Source organism: Anas platyrhynchos, chromosome Z, assembly GCF_047663525.1.
Source record: "Anas platyrhynchos isolate ZD024472 breed Pekin duck chromosome Z, IASCAAS_PekinDuck_T2T, whole genome shotgun sequence".
NCBI lineage: Eukaryota > Metazoa > Chordata > Aves > Anseriformes > Anatidae > Anas > Anas platyrhynchos.
The window spans coordinates 45912059-45931121 of record NC_092621.1 but is presented as its reverse complement, the minus strand read 5'-3'; the positions used below and the strand labels follow the sequence as shown (position 1 = coordinate 45931121).

The window sequence follows — 19063 nt, the reverse complement described above, 5'->3', positions numbered from 1 at the left end:
TTAAACAGGGATGTAAAATGACAACATCCTTGCAAACACCTGATGAATTTCCTTACCATACTCAAAACCATTAATCCAAATATCTGTTACACAGTATAGTGATACTGGTTTAGGCAGATATAGAAAGACATAGTTCTAACTTAGAGCAAATTGATCTTTACTGAAACAGCTTGTGATATCCATAAATGACGAAGAATGTCAGATAGTATTCACTCATGATTTAAAATAATATTTCAGACTAGTTCTCCTGAACACATACCACATTGCACAAATACATGTATTGTCAGAATTTATGCTCAGATGAGAGACTCAGGGAGTCAGAGATATATGTCAGCGACTACCGTTGACAACACACTTTCATATTAAATATGACAAGTTGAACCTGCATCTAGAACATACAAGTAAACTTTCTGTGATGCTGAAACATTACAGCTGGAATTAGTCATATGACATAAAATAGCTTTCAGGACACCTGTCTTGTCACACAGAATCACAGAACGGTTGAGGTTGGAAAGAATCTCTGGAGGTCATCCAACCCCCTGTTCAAACAAGGCCATTGCCCAGACAGCTTTTCTCTTTTTATTTTTGTCTCCAGGCTGTCTCCAACACCTCTCTGGGCAACTTTCTTCTCCTTATCATCCCAGCCTGTCCTCCTTAAAGAGCCTGTCTCCCTGCATTGCAACACTCTAGTCATGAAATAATAACTTTTGAAATACCAATGTGTTACACTGTAGGGCCTTAATATGAAAAAGTACAAGCAGTGCTCTATGGAGTTAATGAAGATTCTGTCTGTGCTGAGGATGTGTTAGAATTTTTGTGTATACGGTAGTTGTGTTTTGCACAGAGGAGCAGCACAATATATTTCTTTCAGACCTCTTAAAGTTCTATGAATGTCTGAAAAGGTTATTCAACTGTTCATTCATATTCTCTATTTGCTCATTTAAAAGATGCCACCGTATCAAAGAAGCATGCAATGGTATATCACCTGTGTTATCTGTAACTTTCTGTGAAGATAAGTATTTGAAGATGATCCCAAGTTTATTCTGGTGCTGTCTAAGTCCCAGGAAAGTGAAGGTCAGAGTGCATTCAGAGAAGGTGAGATAAGTGATTAAACATTAGTAAATGTAGTCTTCATATGTGGTATGTGATACAACCAGACAACTAAAGAAAATAGAGCATTTTCAAATTCTTATATGTAAATTTGGTTTACTTTTTACATTTTAAATTGTTCAAATCACTAAGGTTCCTTTCTCTATAGCTATGGAAGCTATATGTCAAAATATGAGCATTTTAAGGTAGAACATTGTCCCCCTGTACTCGGCTCTGGTGAGGCCGCACCTCGAGTACTGTGTTCAGTTTTGGGCCCCTCGCTACAAGAAGGACATCGAGGTGCTTGAGCGGGTCCAAAGAAGGGCGACGAAGCTGGTGAGGGGCCTGGAGAACAAGTCCTATGAGGAGCGGCTGAAAGAGCTGGGCTTGTTCAGCCTAGAGAAGAGGAGGCTCAGGGGTGACCTTATTGCTCTGTATAAGTACATTAAAGGAGGCTGTAGAGAGGTGGGGGTTGGCCTGTTCTCCCACGTGCCTGGTGACAGGACGAGGGGGAATGGGCTAAAGTTATGCCAGGGGAGTTTTAGGTTAGATGTTAGGAAGAATTTCTTTACTGAAAGGGTTGTGAGGCACTGGAACGGGCTGCCCAGGGAGGTGGTGGAGTCACCATCCCTGGAAGTCTTCAAAAGACGTTTAGATGTAGAGCTTAGGGATATGGTTTAGTGGGGACTGTTAGTGTTAGGTTAGAGGTTGGACTCAATGATCTTGAGGTCTCTTCCAACCTAGAAATTCTGTGATTCTGTGAACATGATTTCAGGAAAAAGGCTTTAAAGAAAGTAATAGTATTGTAGTTGCAGTCAAGTTATCATTGACAATATTGTGAAACAGTTGGAAGTGATTGAAAATACATGTACTTGTTTTTAAGCCATAACTATGTTTTGAATATTCTGTAAGGTTCTATTCTTATAGGCAAAATTTTGCCCAGAAGATCTTTTGTAACACCTATTCTAACTTCAGACTGATGAATGGCTATACTGTGTTAAGTGAACCTATCTGGAGCTTTCAGCATCTGCATGACTTCAGGATTCTGTTTTCACAGAATCACAGAATCACAGAATCACAGAACTGAAGAGGTTGGAAGGGACTTCGACAGACCATCGGGTCCAGCCCCCCTGCCACAGCTGGTTCCTTAGAGCATACTGCCCAGTTTGGTGTCCAGATGGGCCTTAAATATCTCCAGAGACTGAGACTCCACAACCTCCCTGGGCAGCCTATTCCAGTGCTCTGTCACCCTCACCATGAAGAAATTCTTTCCCATGTTGGTGCGGAACATCCTGTGCTCTATCTTGTGACCATTACTCCTTGTCCTATCCCCACAAACCACTGAAAAGATGTTGGCCAAATCCCTCCGTCCCCCACACCTCAGGTATTTATACACACTGATGAGATCCCCTCTCAGTTTTCTTTTCTCAAGGCTGAACAGACAGAAGGCTCTCAGCCTTTCCTCAGAGGCAAGATGCTCCAGGCCCCGTATCATCTTTGTGGCCCTCTGCTGTACTCCTTCCAGAGATCCCAGTCTTTTTTGTACTGGGGAGCCCAGAACTGGACACAATACTCCAGGTAAGGCCTGACCAGGGCAGAGTAGAGGGGGAGGATCACCTCCCTTGACCTGCTGGCCACACTAGGATGCACGCCTGGATCCCATTGGCCCTCTTGGCCACCAGGGCACACTGCTAGTTCATGGCCAACCTGTTGTCCACCAGGACCCCCAGGTTCTTCTCAGTTCTCAACCCACCTTACTGTCCACTCCTCTATCCCACACTTCTCAGCTTTGCTAGCAGGACGTCATGGGAGACAGCATCAAAAGCCTTGCTAAAGTCAAGATAGATGACATCTACTGCACTCCCTTCATCTACCCAGCTGGTGATGCGGTCATAGAAGACAACAAGATTGGTTGAGCACAACTTCCCCTTGGTGAATCCATGCTGACTACTCCTCATAACCTTCTTCTCTTCCAATTGTTTGGAGATGACATCCAGAACAAGCTGTTCCAACACCTTTCCAGGGACAGAGGTGAGACTGACTGGCCTGTAGTTTCCCAAATCCTCCTTCTTGCCCTCCTTGAAGACCAGAGTGACTTGGCTATCCTCCAATCTTCAGGCACCTCTCCTGTTCTCCAGGACCTTTCAAAGATGATAGAGAGCGGTTCAACAATCACCTCTGTCTGCCAATTCCCTTAGCACATGTGGATGCATCCCATCAGGACCCATGGATTTGTGTGTGTTGAGCCCACTCAGACACTTCCAAACCACTCTGCTGTCAACAAGGGGGGAGATCACTTCCCAGACTCTTTCTCCTCTCTCCAAGGTCAAGGAGTCCCAGGGAGGAGTCCTTGAAGCAAAGAGTGAAGCGAAGAAAGCATTCAGTATCTCCACCTTCTTGGTGTCTCCCGTTAGCAGGACATCACCCCTCTCGTTCAGCAAGGGACCCACATTATCCCTAGTCTTCCTTTTACTGTTTGCATACTTAAAAAAAAAAAAAAAAAAAAAAAAAAAAAAAAAAACCTTCTTATTATCTTTTATCTCTTTTGCAAGCCTTATCTCTAGGTGGGCTTTAGCCTTCCTTGTTGTATCCCTGCAGCCCTGACAACCCTTCTACACTCCTCCCAAGAGGACGGGCCATTTTTCCACATTTCATAAACCTTCCTCTTCCTTTTGATCTTATCGATGAGCTCCTTGTTCATCCAAGCAGGTTTCCTGCCCCCCTTCCTCGATATCCTGCTCTTAGGGATACACCGATCCATGGAAGAAGTGCGGTTTAAATGTAGCCCAGCTCTCACATGCACCCTTGCCTTCTAGCAAGCTAGCCCATGAGATACTCCCAAGCACATCCCAGAAGAGGTCAAAGTTGGCTCTCTGAAAGTCCAGGGTTGCAATCCTGCTTTTAGCCTTACTTCTTCCACCAAGTTCTATCTTGAACTCCACCATCTCATGGTCTCTGCATCCCAAGCTGCCCCCAACCTTCACATCCCTAACAAGCCCATCCCTGTTGGTAAGAACAAAGTCCAGGAGCACCCCCTGCCTCATCAGCTCCTCCACCGCCTGCATCAGAAAATTGTCTTCAATGCATTGCAGGAACCGTTCGGACTGTGCGTGCTTACCCAACAGATATCTGGAAAACTGAAGTCCCCCATGAGAACCAGCTCTCATGATAATGAGGCTACTATCAACTGCTTGTAGAAGGCCTCATTGACAGTTTTGCCTGTCTTTTTCTTTACTACTCTTTCTTTGTCTTTTAGTCCATTATTTACCTAAAATTAAAAATCAGTTCATATTAAAAATCCCTCATATAAATTAAAAAAAAAAAAAAGGAGTGAAATTTTCAAGAGCTTATTAGCTTTTTTGTATTGAAATTCAACTGCTAAACTGGGATGTCCCTGAATCAGTTCCAGTAATTAACATTTGACACCTACAATCTGTATAACAGGTGTCAGTGTACTAGTTAGAAGTTCTTAATAAAGAAATAATATTTCCTGACTGAGGAGGATCATTTATGTCCCTTTTCTCTTCTGTCTGTCACTTAATGCTCTAGGCATAGTACTATATTAATACTCTGATATTCACTATTTAAGCTTTTCTTGATCCATTAAATATATGTAGCACATTTCATCCCAGGGCACAGCAGAAACTAGTAGGAAGGCTCCTTTTCCACATGAAGACCTGCAGCTATAGGGTAGTCTCAGTGTTGACAAAGCTGAGAAGAGTGTGTTTTTCAAGTGGAACAATTAACCACACAGGACAACCTGAATACAGTAGTGCATTATAGTGGTGAGCAACCGTCTGCAACCGTCTGCTGCAGGGAATGAAGGCATACATCTGTCAACCTGGCCTGTGGTCTAGAGAAGTTTGCTGCTTTCTGGTGATGACCTGTATCCATTTTGTTGTGGAGAGACTGCCAAATCTTGCCTTTCCCTCTACTAACGCCAGTTCTTCTCCAATGTGGACACCAGTGATTCTACCAGGGAGAACTTGGAGATCATTGAAATTGATGACAGAACCCCCAGGGATACAGGGGCCCCAGTGCTGTTCTTTTCAATCCTGCTGGATGAGAGGAAAGTTTTACTGCATGTTAATGATGATGTGGAGTTGGTGCTTCCAAGAGAATTTTGGTTTCTATGACCATGGGAGGATCACTGTCTACCTCAGTAAGTGGGAAAAATGTATCTTTGCCAGCAAGATGGCTGAGCTTGTAAGGAGGGCTTTAAAGTAGGAATGAAAGGGCAGGGAGGAAGTGATGGCTAGGGCTGTTATGCAAAGCAGATGGAGTGATGTAAATTAAAAAGAACACCAAGAAATAAATAAATAATGAAATGAAATGAAATGAAATGAAATAAAATGAAATGAAATGAAATGAAATGAAATGAAATAAAATAAAATAAAATAAAATAAAATAAAATAAAATAAAATAATAAAATAAAATAAAATAATAAAATAAAATAAAATAAAATAAAATAAAATAAAATAAAATAAAATAAAATAAAATAAAATAAAATAAAATAAAATAAAATAAAATAAAATAAAATAAAATAAAAAATGGGTTTAAGTGGAGTCACGTAAAACATTCAAAGATGAGCAAGGAAGTGTCTACAGAACACTATTATGACAAAATCTCCCAAATCCTTTCTGGGAAATCAGCATGCTGGGGTGTCTCTTTAAAGTTCCTGCACACTTGTGCACACAGAAATGGGAATAAACATGAGGAAATAGAGATATGTGTGCTATTGCAGGTCTGTGATCTTGTCAGGTTCATGGAGATATACTGGGATGGCTCATGTGACTGAGTGTTGTAATGAACTCTTTAGGAAGGATGGGTTGTAAACACAGGGAAGTGGAGGTCCCTGTGAAGGAACACCTGGAAAGTATGAAGCTCTGCCTGAGGTTAGATGAAGAGCCAAATGAGAGCTTATGACTGAGAAATAAAGAGTGGTCCGGTATGTAGAACTTTGGTCTCTGCTATAAGCCACGTTAGGATGAAACAGACTGACTGGAAAAGAGGAAACATAACACACGTTTTTAAAAATGGAAAAAAGGTACTGGGGGATGAAAAGCTCAACATCACTCAGCAATGTGCGCTTGCAGCCCAGAAAGCCAACCATATCCAGGGTTGCATCAACAGAAGCATGGCCAGTAGGTCAACAAAGGTTATTCTCCCCCTCTACTCTGCTCTCAAGAGACCTCATCCAGAGTACTGCATTCAGCTCTGGGGCTGCCAGCACAAGAAAGACATAGACCCATTACAGTGGGTTGAGAGGAGGGCCACAGAGATTATCAGAGGACTGGAGCACATCTCCTGTAAAAATAAGCTGAGAAAGTTGTAGATTTTTTTAGCCTACAGAGAAGGCCCCAGGGAGACCTTATAGTGACCTTCCAGTACTTAGAGGGGGACAAAAGAAAAGATGGAGAGGGACTATTTCTCAGGAGTGCAGTGATAGGACAAGGTGTAATGGTTTTAAACTAAGAAAAGGTAGATTTATATTAGATATTGGAAATAAATTCTTTACTATGAAGGTGGTGAGGCACTGGAACAGGTTACCCACAGAAGATATATATGCTCCATCCCTGGAAGTGTTCAAGACCAGGTTGAGCGACCTGATCTACTGGAAGGTATCTGCAGTCATGGCTGGGGTGGAGGGGAAGTGGAACTAGATAATCTTTCATGTTCCTTCCAACACAGAACATTCTATGATTCCATGATTCTTTGATATCATATAGAATACATCATACACAGGGACAAAGATTGAACCAGCCTCAGCTTATTTGGGTCTATGTAAAGAATAAAAAAGAAAATATAATGATGTTGTATTGGGTTTATGTGGCAAGGGATTGGTAGTGGGAGGCTAGAGAGGTGGTCTCTCTATGAAAAGTTCAGAAGCTGCCCCATGTTAGATAAGGGTCAGTTGAAGATGGCGCCAAAGGGACCCACTGCTGCCCAGAAATGAGACACTGAGTGACAATGGTTAGGCTTCTGTGAGAGCAGATTTAAGACAGGGAAGAAAATGTTGTGCCACAAAAGCTGGGAGAAAAGAATGAGAAGCAGCCCTGCAGACCCCAAGGTCAGTGCAGCAGGAGGGCAGGAGGTGCTCCAGGCAGCAGCAGAAGTTCCCCTGTGGCAGGTGGAGAGGCCCCTGGTGGAGCAGGCTGTCTCCCTGCAGTCCATGGGTCCCACATGGAGCAGATCTCCACGCTGCAGCCCCCCCATGGGTGGAGGAGCCCCCGGTGGAGCAGGTGGATGTGGCCTGGAGGAGACTGCGGCCCATGAAGAACCTCCGCAGGAGCAGGCCCTGGGCCGGAGCTGTAGCCCATGGAGAGGAGCCCATGCAGGAGCAAGGGGTCTGGGGGGAGCTGCCGCCCACCCGTGGGGGACCCGTGCTGGAGCAGTTTGCTCCTGATTGATGGACCCCGTGGTACGGACCCATGTTGGGGTAATTTTTGAAGAGCTGCTGCCTGTGGGAAGTCCCCTCAGGATTAGCTCAGGAAAGATAGCATCCCATGGAGCAGGGGCAAAGAGTGACTCTAAAGGAATGACAGATACGAAGCATAATGGACTGACCACAGCCCCCATTCCCTGTTCTCCTGCACCCCCTGGGGGGAGGAAGTAGAAGAACGTGAATGGGGGGAAGGTGTTTTTAGTTTGTTTTTAGTTTCTCACTGCTCTAGTCTGCTAGTGGTAGGAAATAAATTACATTAATCTCCCTAAGCTGAATCTGTTTTTTCATGATGATAATTGTTGAGTGATCTCCCAGTCCTTATGTCAACCCTTGAGCCCTTCTCATCGTATTTTCTTCCCCCTTCTCTTTGAGGAGGTGAAGTGACAGAGCAGTTTTAGTAGTTCTCATCTGCTCTGATGAGTAAAACCACCACAGCTGTATGTATAAATCTAAATTCATTCAAGCACTGGTCATGTAAATGCCTAAAATTGATTTTTACTTCTCTAAGCTGACATTGCTCTTTACAGATCTATCCACCATGTTTTGACAGCTAATTTAATCACTTTATAAATGTCACTTGATTTTAGGAAAAGGCTGCAAGCATTAGTAGAATATCAAAAAAAAAAAAAAAAAAAACAAAAAAAGTGAACATTGTAGAGGTAATGTGTTTAAGATGCAATTTATTTTTAGATATAAAATTCATCTTCACTAGTATAAGGCTGAAACTCAAGTAGATATGTTACAGTTGGCAACAGAAAAACAAAAGATGCCTGCCATGAAGAGGGAAGGGATAGTAATGATCCTTTCATACTCTTTCACATTTTTGATAGTTCAGGCTGGCAGCAATGAAATCACTGAGAGAAGCCTGAAGGCTATCAAAAGGGGCTTCAGGTGAATAGGGCACTTAGTGGATGAAGTAGAAGTACAGGTGATGTTTTCCTCTGTCCCTCCAGGGGCAGGGAGGGATTCTGAGAGGACCCAGAAAGACCAGCTGATAAATAGATGGCTGAGAGGCAGGTGCCATTGCAAGAACTTTGTTTTTTTTGACCATGGGGTGATTTACTTGGCAGCTGACCTGATGGCTGCAGTTGGGTTCCACCTGTTTCAAAGAGGGAAATGGATCCTAGCCCAGAAGCTGGGAGACCTTGTTGAGAGGGCTTTAAACTAGGTACAAAGGGATTTGGGGATGAAGTGAGGCTCGATAGACATGAGCCTTGGGGAGCAATGTTTGGTGGTAAGGGCAATGGCTCAACTGAAGTGCATCTACGCTAACACACGCAGCATGGGCAACAAACAGGCGGAGCTGGTAGCCATTGCACAGCAGGCAATGTGACTTTAGTTGCCATCACTGAAATGTGGTAGGACCACTCATGACTGGAGTGCTACAATGGATGGCTACAAGCTCTTCAGAAGGGACAGGCAACAAAGGTCAGGCAGTGGTGTAGCTCTCTATGTTAGACAGTAGAATCATAGAATCATAGAATATCCCAAGTTGGAAGGAACCCACAAGGATCATCAAGCCCAACACCTGGCACCACATAGGTCTACCCAAAAATTCAGACCATATGACTGAGAAGTCTGAACACTTCTTAAACTCCAACAGCCTTGGTGTTGTGACTAGGTCCCTGGGAACCAATGCGTGACCACTCTCTTGGTGAAGAACCTCTTCCTGATACGCAGCCTGAACCTCTCCTGTTGCAGCTTGACTCCGTTTCCTTAGGTCCTACCACTGGTCATTAAAGAGAATAGATCATCACCTGTGCGTTCACTCCCCCTCATGAGGAAGCTGTAGACCGTGATGAGGTCACCCCTCAGCCTCCTCTTTTCAAGGCTGAACAGACAAAGTGATTCAATGTTACAGAGCTTGGGGATGGGAATGATAAGTTTAAATCCCTGTGAACTCAGGGGATCGGGGACTCGGGATCAGGGCAAAAGCCAACAGGGTAGACTTCCTGGTCTTTGAGGTTGAAGAGACAAGGCAGGATGAAAAGTCAGATGAGGCATTCTACATACAGCTAGTGGAATTCACACAATTACCAACATTTGTTCTCTTGGGTTATTTCAACTTCCAAGACCTGTGTTGGAAACACAACACAGCCCAGAGGCAGCACCCAAGTATCTTATACCAGTAGTTTGAAAATACCATAATTTGTCATTATTATAATTATGCAATTAATACAGTCAGAGCTGTAGTTCACATCTGTAGGGAGAAAACAATAAAAAACAAAGATAAACTGGAGTTGACACTGGCCACTGTGGTGTCAGACAACAACAACAGCAGCAAAAGTATGTCAATAGCAAGAGGAGGTCTAAGGGAAGCATTGGACTAATACATCACACAGATGATGACCTAACAAGTAAGGAAGAGGAAAAAAAAAACTAGGTTTTTAATGTTTTTTGTTTGTTTGTTTGTTTTTGCCTGATTTTTAATATTAATGACAAATCTTGGGCTGCCTTGTACTCACAGTGTAACAGTGTAAGGAACCAGCTGTGTCAGCTGAATGTTCGTAAGTTTGTGGGCCTGAAGGGATTCACCCCAGAGTACTGATGGGTACTATAGCTGGACCCCTCCCTCTCAACGATTTACCAATGGTAAATTGGGAGTCTGTGGAGATCGCTGCTAACTGGAGGCTAAACAGTGTTATACCCATTTACAAAAATGGTGTAAGAGAAGACACAGGAGACTGCAGACTTCTTAGTTTGACCTCAGTGCCTGGAAAAGTCACTGAAAAAGGTTGTCCTGGGTGGTATGGAAAGGCATTTAAAGAACAAAGCAATTATCAGGAATGGTCAACCATGGGTTCATGAAGGTTAAGTCCCATCTTGGTAATTTGATCTTCTTCTACGATAAGGTCACCTGCTTAGAAGCTGAGGAGAAGGCTGCAGACATAATCTTTCCAGAATTTAGTAAGACCTTTGATAGTGTCCCTCATGGAATCCTCCCAGTCAAATTGTCCAGATGTGAGATAAACAGGTTCATGATTTGCTGGGTGGCGAATTGGTTCAATGGTAGAGCTTAAAGGGCAAGCTTGTAGCAAATGGCGCTACACCTGGCTAGTGGCCAGTCTCTAGTGGTGTTTCCTAGGGCTCAATTCTAGGGCCAGTTCTGTTCCACATTGTTATCAATGATCTGGATGCAGGAGTGGAATGCATCCTCAACAATCTCGTTATGATTCTAAATTATAAGGGCTTGTTTACTCCCTGGAGGGACAAGAGGCCTTTCAGAGGGATCCAGATGGATTGAAGCATTTGGCAATCAGCAACAGCAGGAAGTTCAATGAAGGAAAATGATGGGTACTGCACCTGGGCTGGAGTAATGCCAGACTAAGACTTCCATGACAGGTACAGACTACGAGGTGAGTGGCTGCAGGAGCTCAGGAGGAAGGGACCTGGAGGTACTGGTGACAGCATGCTCAGCATGAGCCAGCAGTGTGCTCTGGCAGCCAAGAAAGCAAGATGCATTTTAGAGTACATTAAATAGAAAATAGCCCACCTGGTCATAAGAGGTGTTTCTTAACATCAGTGTACTGGCCTCATGTGTCAAGGTTTTGGTAGTGGGGGGCTGCAGAAGTGGCCTCTGTAAGAAAAGTCCAGAAGCTGCCCCATGTTAGATAAGAGACATTTTCAGCCAGCTAAAAAGGGACCCACCACTCCCCAGAGCTGAGCCAGTGAGTGATGTTGGCTGTGCTTCTGTGAGAGCAGATTTAAGATTAAAAAAATGTTGGGCAACAGCAGCTGAGACAGAGGAGTGAGAAAAATGTAGAGAGAAATAACAGTGCAGACACCAAGGTCTGTGAAGAAGGAGGGGAAGGAGGTGCTGCAGGTACAACAGTTTCCCCACAGCCCATGTAGAGGACTGTGCTGGAGCAGGTTGTCCCTCTGTTGCCCATGGTAACACAGAGGAGCAGATCTCTGCAGCCCATGGAGCAGCACCCAGTGGAGCAGGTGGATGTGGCCTGAAGGTCGCAGTAGCCCATGGACAGCCCCTGCAGGAGCAAGCCATGGGGCAGAGCTGCAGCCTGTGAAGAGGATCCCATGGTTGAGCAGAAAGGTCTGGCAGGAGGTCTTGTATGTGGGGGACCCATGGTGGAGTGCATTCCTGAAGGACAGACTCCATGGTATGGGCCCATAGTGGAACAGTTTTTGAAGAACTGCAGCCTGTGTGAAACCCATATAGGATCAGTTTAAGAAGAATTTCATCCTATGGGAGGGACCCCATGCTGGAGAAGGGGAACCATCTGAATCACCATGAAGGATCAGCAGATGATGCAGTACTATGTGCAACCCTCATTTACCATTGCAGTGCAATGGTAAATTTACCATTTACCATATGCAGTGCAACCCCCATTTACCATTCCCCTGCACTGTTTGGGGAGAGGAAGTAGAAGAGAGGGCGGGGGGGGGGGAGGGGGGAGGGATGTGTTTTTAGTTTGCTTTTAGTTTCTCAGTGCTCTAGTCTGTTAGTAATAGGCAAAAATTACATTAATCTCCCTACACTGACTTGATTTTGCCTGTGAAAATACTTGTTGAGTGATCTCCCTGTCCTTATCTCAATCCTTGAGCCCTTTTCATCACATTTTCTCCCCTTCTTCCTTTGAGGAGGGGAACAAAGATTATTATACTCTGGTGGAGTTTAGCTAGCCATCAGTGTGAAACCACTACAGTTGGTGTGACTTCTTCCTAAATATCATGTACAGTTCTGGGCTCCACAGTATAAAAAGGATATCAGGGTGTTCAAAGGCATCCAGAGAGGAGGGCAACAAAGCTGGTAAAAGGGCTGGAAGGCACGTAATGCAAGGAGACGCTGAGGACACTCAGGTCATCTAGTCTGGAGAAAAGAAGGCTGAGAGGCAACCTCATTGCTCTCTGCAGATTCAAGAGGAGAAGAATTAGAAAGGGAGGTGCTGATCTCTTCTCCCTGGTAACCAAAGACAGGATGTGCATGAATGACACAAAGCTGAACCAGGGGATGTTCAGGCTGGATATCAGGAAAAATTTATTTACTGTGAGGATGGTCAAACACTGGAACAAGCTTCCTAGAGAGGTGGAGATGATGCCCCATGCATTTCAGTGTTTGAGAGAAAATTGTACAATGCCCTTAATAACATGATTTAACTTTTGCTTATCCATGAAGTGGTCAGGCAGTTGGGTTTGATGATCTCCAAAGTTCCCTTCCAATGGAACTGGTCTGTTCTATACACAATTTCTTTCATTCACAAGTTATTCACTTTTAGTAATTGAAAAGACAAGCACACAAACTGCCAATAACACAGTTATTTTCTCCAAAAGTGTAAAATTTTAGTGAAAGATCATAGATCAAAGGAAAATTGCTATTAAGCCAAGTTGGTTGGAAAAAAAAACAATAAAACTTGACCAAATTCAGAATCAGTGTCTTTCAGCACACAAAACTTACACTATGATGAATCACAGCAATAAAATTGTAATTAACTCCATGCAATAGGCATGTTTTCAAGTGTTTTTGTTTTTCTGTTCAGGACATAGTAGTAGAACTCATCTGCAGTTATGCTAAAACAAGAGGAACTTTCTGTTTACCTGTCATTGTCTACTGAGCTTATGAAGTGTGATGTATGTGTATACACCATGGTGTTAGGTTTATATGTTAGGATTTGGCAGTGGGCTGGAACAGGGGGCTGCAGGGGCTGCCCCCTATTGGACAAAGAATGTTCCAGCCAGCACCAAAAGGGACTGCTGTACAAAGTTGAACCCATCAGACACATGGTGGCACCTCTGTGATGATATATCTAAAAAAGGCTAAAAAAATGCTGTGTGGCAGTACCTGAGAGACAGAAATGAGAAAATGTAAAGCAAAATATCCCTACAGACACAAAGCTTAGAGAAGTGCTTGGAGAGGAGATGAGCCAAGCACAGATTCTCCTTCAGCCTGTGGAAAAGACCGTGATAAAACAGGCTGTCCACCTGCAGCCTACAGAGGACCACTTTTACACAGATATCTATACTGTCTTTTCTCAACCCATGAGTTTTTTTCATCATATTTTCTCTCCCTGTTCTTCTGAGGAAGGGAGTGAGAGGAGCCAGCTGACCCACCTCAACCCTCTTCCCCTTAGGCAGAGCTACTTGAGAAATTCTGTGACAAAAAATAATTCTTTCTTTCTTTGAATAAAAATACAGGCAGTAATAGTCTACTAGACCTAAGAGTAAAATAAAAATCTGACCTACTGTATGCAAATATCTTTACAATTTCCATGACATGATTCTTACAACAAATTTTTAAGGAAAATATTAACGTGGACTTAAAGAGTGCTAGTAACAGAGGACTTATCAGAGTAGTTTGCTAATTTTCCAGTGGTTTCTCTTGCTAAAAAACAGGTCTTTTGTTCCTAGTTTGAAACTGTGTGAATTCAAGTTTTGGTCTTCTGCCTTACATTTATCTGTTTCAATTAAAAAATAAATAAATCTTATTTCTAGATAGATTTTCCATTGATAAACATTGGCAAGCAAATGGAATTGTTCACTGTTTAATGAACCTTAAAATGAATGTTCTCTATTCATTCTATTGGTTTCCTTCTAAATGTTCCAAAATTTATCTGTATCTCCCTTCATACCAGAAGACTAGAAGTGGTACATATTCTTTCAAGTAAGATCATCAGCAATGTTAAATAAGTAGTAATACAGCTCCTCTAAACAGGTATCTTTTGCTTCTATACACAACAATTTTGACACTGGGATTTTCACTGAGAAGTCATGTTTAGTTAATTACATTTCAACCTTTGTTTTGTTGTGGGGTTTATGTTTGTTGTTGTTGTAGTTGTTGTTGTTTAGTTATAAACTCTTAAAATGGGTATCTCTATTCTATAAACACAGCTGCTGTGATTTCCATGCCGTGATTTTCAGGTCATGTTAGGCAACAACAGAACTCTACAAATAGAATTTCAACCAATGCCAAATCAGACATCTTACAGAAGTTTATTGCATTGATATCAATATCTAATCAACCATATTTATAATTTCACTAAAGGAAAGATCGGTAGCTTAGTTTCAGAGAACTGGATTTCTATAAGCCCACTTTGATTACAACTACTCTATCACACTTCGATTCCTCCTTAATAAAAATCTGTTTCAGATCTTACATTATTCTGTTTCAGATAAATGTCAGGTTGACAGACCTATAATTACCTGAACCATCTATCTTACTCTTTGCAAAAAAGTGACAAAACAGTTTTACTGCATTTTTTTTTTTTTTGAAACTTTTTAATTGCTCCAGGACTTGCTTAAAATCAGAATTAGCACTTAGAGACCAACTGCAGAGGGATTCATTTTGGGTAGTAATATTACTGCTGGAGTTTGTGACTTAAATAAATAACACATCTATTATTTACATGTTCTCTTCTTTCAGAAGATCTAATACTAAAAAAGTTATAAAGGAAAGAAGACATTGAAAACAGTATTTTTTAAAATAGAAGCCTTGGGGAGAACAACCTTTGTTGCTCTGCTTTTTAAATATTACTGACTCAAGCAGCACACTACTGCTCAAAACCAGACATAGCTCAGATGTAATAAAAAAGCAAATACACTCTAAATATAATTTGCCCTAATTGCACTCATAAAAGATTAGGATTATTTAATTTTTAAGATTTGAGACTAAATTCTCAAAGTCTCAAGTCTTTTTAGATTAAAAAGTATAGATTTATTAGACTAAAAACATGTAAAACTAGATTTCTGAAACTCTACAGTATATACACTTACATACACTTATATATAAACAGATTATTAAACAGCAAGCAACATAATATTTTTTCCAGCTAACTCATTCTTATACATCTTATGCCTAGACCTCACTTAAAGATACAATAGATCACATTCAGTTTCTAAATTAATCCTTCTCTCTTGTAAAATCCAATAATTTTTAGCATGTTTCACTGTTTCAGCTACAACATCCTGGAGGCATCTATGCACAGGTACACTTTATTACTATAAGTATTTACTTTCATCAGTACTATGTTTAGCACCTGTTGCAGTGGACACAAAGAATAAACGTGTTGATTTAAAAGGTGAAACAGCATCTTATGATGGCTCTACCACTCTTTGTTTTATTTGTAGTAACTGGGAGCAACGATAATAACAAATAAAAAAATCCATGATGATTTTGAAGTGTTTCTGGAAGTCTATGATTTCAGGGTTTTCTATTCATGTAGATAAAAATAGAAATATTCTGATATCCACTAGTAATTTAGAGATTTTTGATCTTCAGAGCTGAAGACTGAGTAATACTTTTGTAGTGTAGGAAGGAGCAGAATCTGTGAAAAGAGAAAAAAAGAATACATCTCAAATTCAGTTATATAATCAATCACAAACAAATTGAACCTTTAGCTAGAAACAGCTAAGTTTGTTTTTGTTTCAAAGTTACTCTACAGATATAGTTACATTACATACCCGTGAAATGTGGAGTCATTTCACAGGTATGTAAATAAAACTCTACCGCTACACATTAAATGAGTAACTCTAAGTTAAAGTAATTACCTTAGCATCCCTCCATTTCTTCTATTCATTTTAACCACTGTTGCTACCATTACCAGAATCTGACACTTCATAGCAGGTTTCACTTTAGAAGTAGGTGGCTTGAATTATCAAGTGTTCAGTTTATGGGCGTTAAGGAACAAAAATCAAGTATCAGAACATGAAACGTATTCTTCAGACACACCCTGTGGAATTTCTCTAAGTTTTTATTTTTAATTAAAAAAAAAAAAAAAAATCTTACAGTACTACTATACAAATCACTTACATGAAACACAAGGAATGAAAAAAGATATATAAGATTCATTCTAAAACAAATAAAAAAAAAAGTCTAATTTCTATACATACATTCTCAAAGAGATTTAAACAGCTTTTGTGGGTATTTTGGCTCACAGGAAATAGTCGTTTTATTTCCTAAAATATATTAGTAAACAAGACTTAACAGACTGTTATTTAATTACAGCAAATAGGATAGCAAAATAAAGTAATAAGCAAACTTTCAGGTTCTGAGTAATAAAGACAAAAGAAGTGGTTTTAGTACATTAATTTTACAGTGGTAAAAGCAATTAGTACTTAGTTATTAGTGGTAAACAATTAGTACTTTGATACAAATTCACAGTTAAAGAATGCTCTATCAAAGTAAAGAGCATTTTATTTATACATTGTGTTCCTTCTTGAAGAGGAAAAGCGCCTCTTTAGGTGCTTCAAATCACTGATGATAATCACAGGAGGCGTAAGTAAATCTGGAGAATAATAATCACTGCATATGTTAGCATTGAAATAAACTTAATGCATATACAAACACACCATAAAGTTTTGATACATTTGTTCAATTCCAAATGACAGAAATTTTTAACAGAACACATATCGAAATTTTCTCTTTTAGTATTATTCAAAACCACAAAAGAAAATTATAGTTCAGAGGAGTATTGCTTGTACTTTTAAAAACTAATCTTCCCAAATATTTATATTCTAAGATAGTAACATGTCTACTGGAAGTCAACGCATACCCCTTTCTCTTAGGTCTTCAATGTAGGCTTTCATAAACTCTTTTTCAAATTGCTCCCGTTCACGTTCACTTTCTATAATTTCTTCAGTGTCTTCACATACAATAGTTTCAACTGGGCTGTCCTTGAGACTTATAAATCTAAAGAGAGAATGTAATGCAAAAATATATGCAACAGGTTTCTGAATATCACTGGGCAACATGAATGTCATTTTGGAAGTTACTACTACAGCCAAAAGAAAAAACATAAGGAACATTTGGTCTTTTTTTTTTTTCCTCCTCTATTAGAGCTTTCTTAAGGACAATCTATAATCTGTCTCAGTCATTAAATATTTCAAAAAACACCTTCTGCATATTTCACTTTCCATATGAAAATTATTAGATTTATCTTTTTGTTTTCACCTATTTACCTAAATAATTATTTGCAATGACATGTTTTGTTTTGTTTTGTTTTGTTGTTATGGGATTTCTGACAGATAACACCAATTTCAAATCTGTTAATGAACATTATGAACTCCATCCTAACTCAACCAATTGGTGAGCAATTTGAAAATTTTGCAAGTATCACTTAGTTGATATGTTTTAATTTTGTTTTGTTGTTATTTCTCTTTTACAATGGATTCTTTGACATACATTAATTTATATTTTCAAATTTCCTAAAGCCACATGTTGTAGGTGAAAAACTAGGTGTCTATATAAACAACTCATATAATGCTCAAATTAAATGCAAAGTATTAAAAAAAGTCTCCATAAAACACTTTCAAAAGATATTTTTTCAGACTAATCATACGGCTTGTTAATATCTCACAATTTTTTTCTGTTAGTCTCCGATGTTTTCCTAATGAAAGACCTGAACATCTCCTGCAGAAATGCAGGAACACAGTAATTACAGACAAAAATACTTTTTACTCCTGTCCAGGACTAAAGTTTTGCAGCAACAAAATTCTGTTTTGTAGCAAAGTGTGTATGAACTACTAAATTTATGTGATACTACTTAAGCTTTTAACTAGCTGTGTTTGTCAGGACACTTTTGATAGTGACACTGAACTTTTCAACTGCCTAACTACTGATTCCATTCTATAAGAAATATTTGACTCCAGAATTAAGGCTGCTCTTTCCAAGTACACACAGTAGCAGTTTAGACTTACAGATGCACAATTAGAGGCATGGAAGATGAAAATCAGAAACCTGTGGCTCCTCTTTGCAATTCCCAATATCTCTAATGTGTCCTTAAGGGTTCTGATATCAGTTGTGGCAGAATTTGACCACCCGTGGTAGAAACAGATGCTTGCAAAAGTATTCCAAATGCATCTAACTTATTTTCTTAGGAACATACTTAGTTCTCTCTCACTTTTACTTACTTTAAACCTGTGGTTGACTCACAGATGGCTGTGGGTATCTCAACCAGGTCATCACCACTGACAACTAGCAAACTGAGTTTTGGCATATTAACCAGAGCTCGTGGAAGATAAGTCAATTTGTTTTTCTGTAAGAGAAGTGTCTGCAGTTGATCTAACCTATAAAAAATATGAAAGATAAGGATAACATGAAATATTTATTTCAAACAAGGTCATCTATTTAAAATAGTGCAGATTTAATCTTATTTTAAAAAGTAAAAAATAAAAATAACATGCACAAACTTTGGCTTCCCAAAAATTATTCATATCACAAACATTGTCTTCAACTTTAGTGGAAATTTCCAGCCATGCTTCAACATTATAGATAGGAATAGCGTATCTCTGAAAAACATGCCCAAGACAAAAGATTACAAAAACTACTGCACTTCCATACAGAAGATGTTGACGGAATATGATATAAAGCCTCACCTTGTGTATCCCAGTTCTAATGAAAAATATGGGTCACCATCTCACACTTTTGCCTATATGCTGGTTTCTACAAATTATATGTCTATGCTAGCCAATATATTTGAATCTATTGTTTTTCACTAAGAATTAGTACTGTGGGGAGAAAAAAATAAAAAAATAAAAAAAATAAAAAAAAAAAAAAGAAGACCAGCTCCTGGTCATGCG

General features: G+C 40.2%; 1 protein-coding gene across 2 annotated transcripts in view; it reads right to left on the bottom strand.

Annotated features, from left to right (window-relative positions):
* Window positions 1-14460: 14460 nt before the first annotated feature.
* The window catches only part of LRRC2 (leucine rich repeat containing 2), a 72939-nt gene continuing 68336 nt past the window's right edge, over window positions 14461-19063 (bottom strand). For both annotated transcript variants that reach the window (XM_027446668.3, XM_038171106.2), the window contains exons 7-9: window positions 18395-18550; window positions 17038-17174; window positions 14461-15810 (exon numbers count right to left, since the gene is read on the bottom strand). In XM_027446668.3, the coding sequence (XP_027302469.2) occupies window positions 15761-15810; window positions 17038-17174; window positions 18395-18550 (343 nt within the window). In that variant the 3' untranslated portion in view covers window positions 14461-15760. The remainder of the gene's footprint in view (window positions 15811-17037; window positions 17175-18394; window positions 18551-19063) is intronic.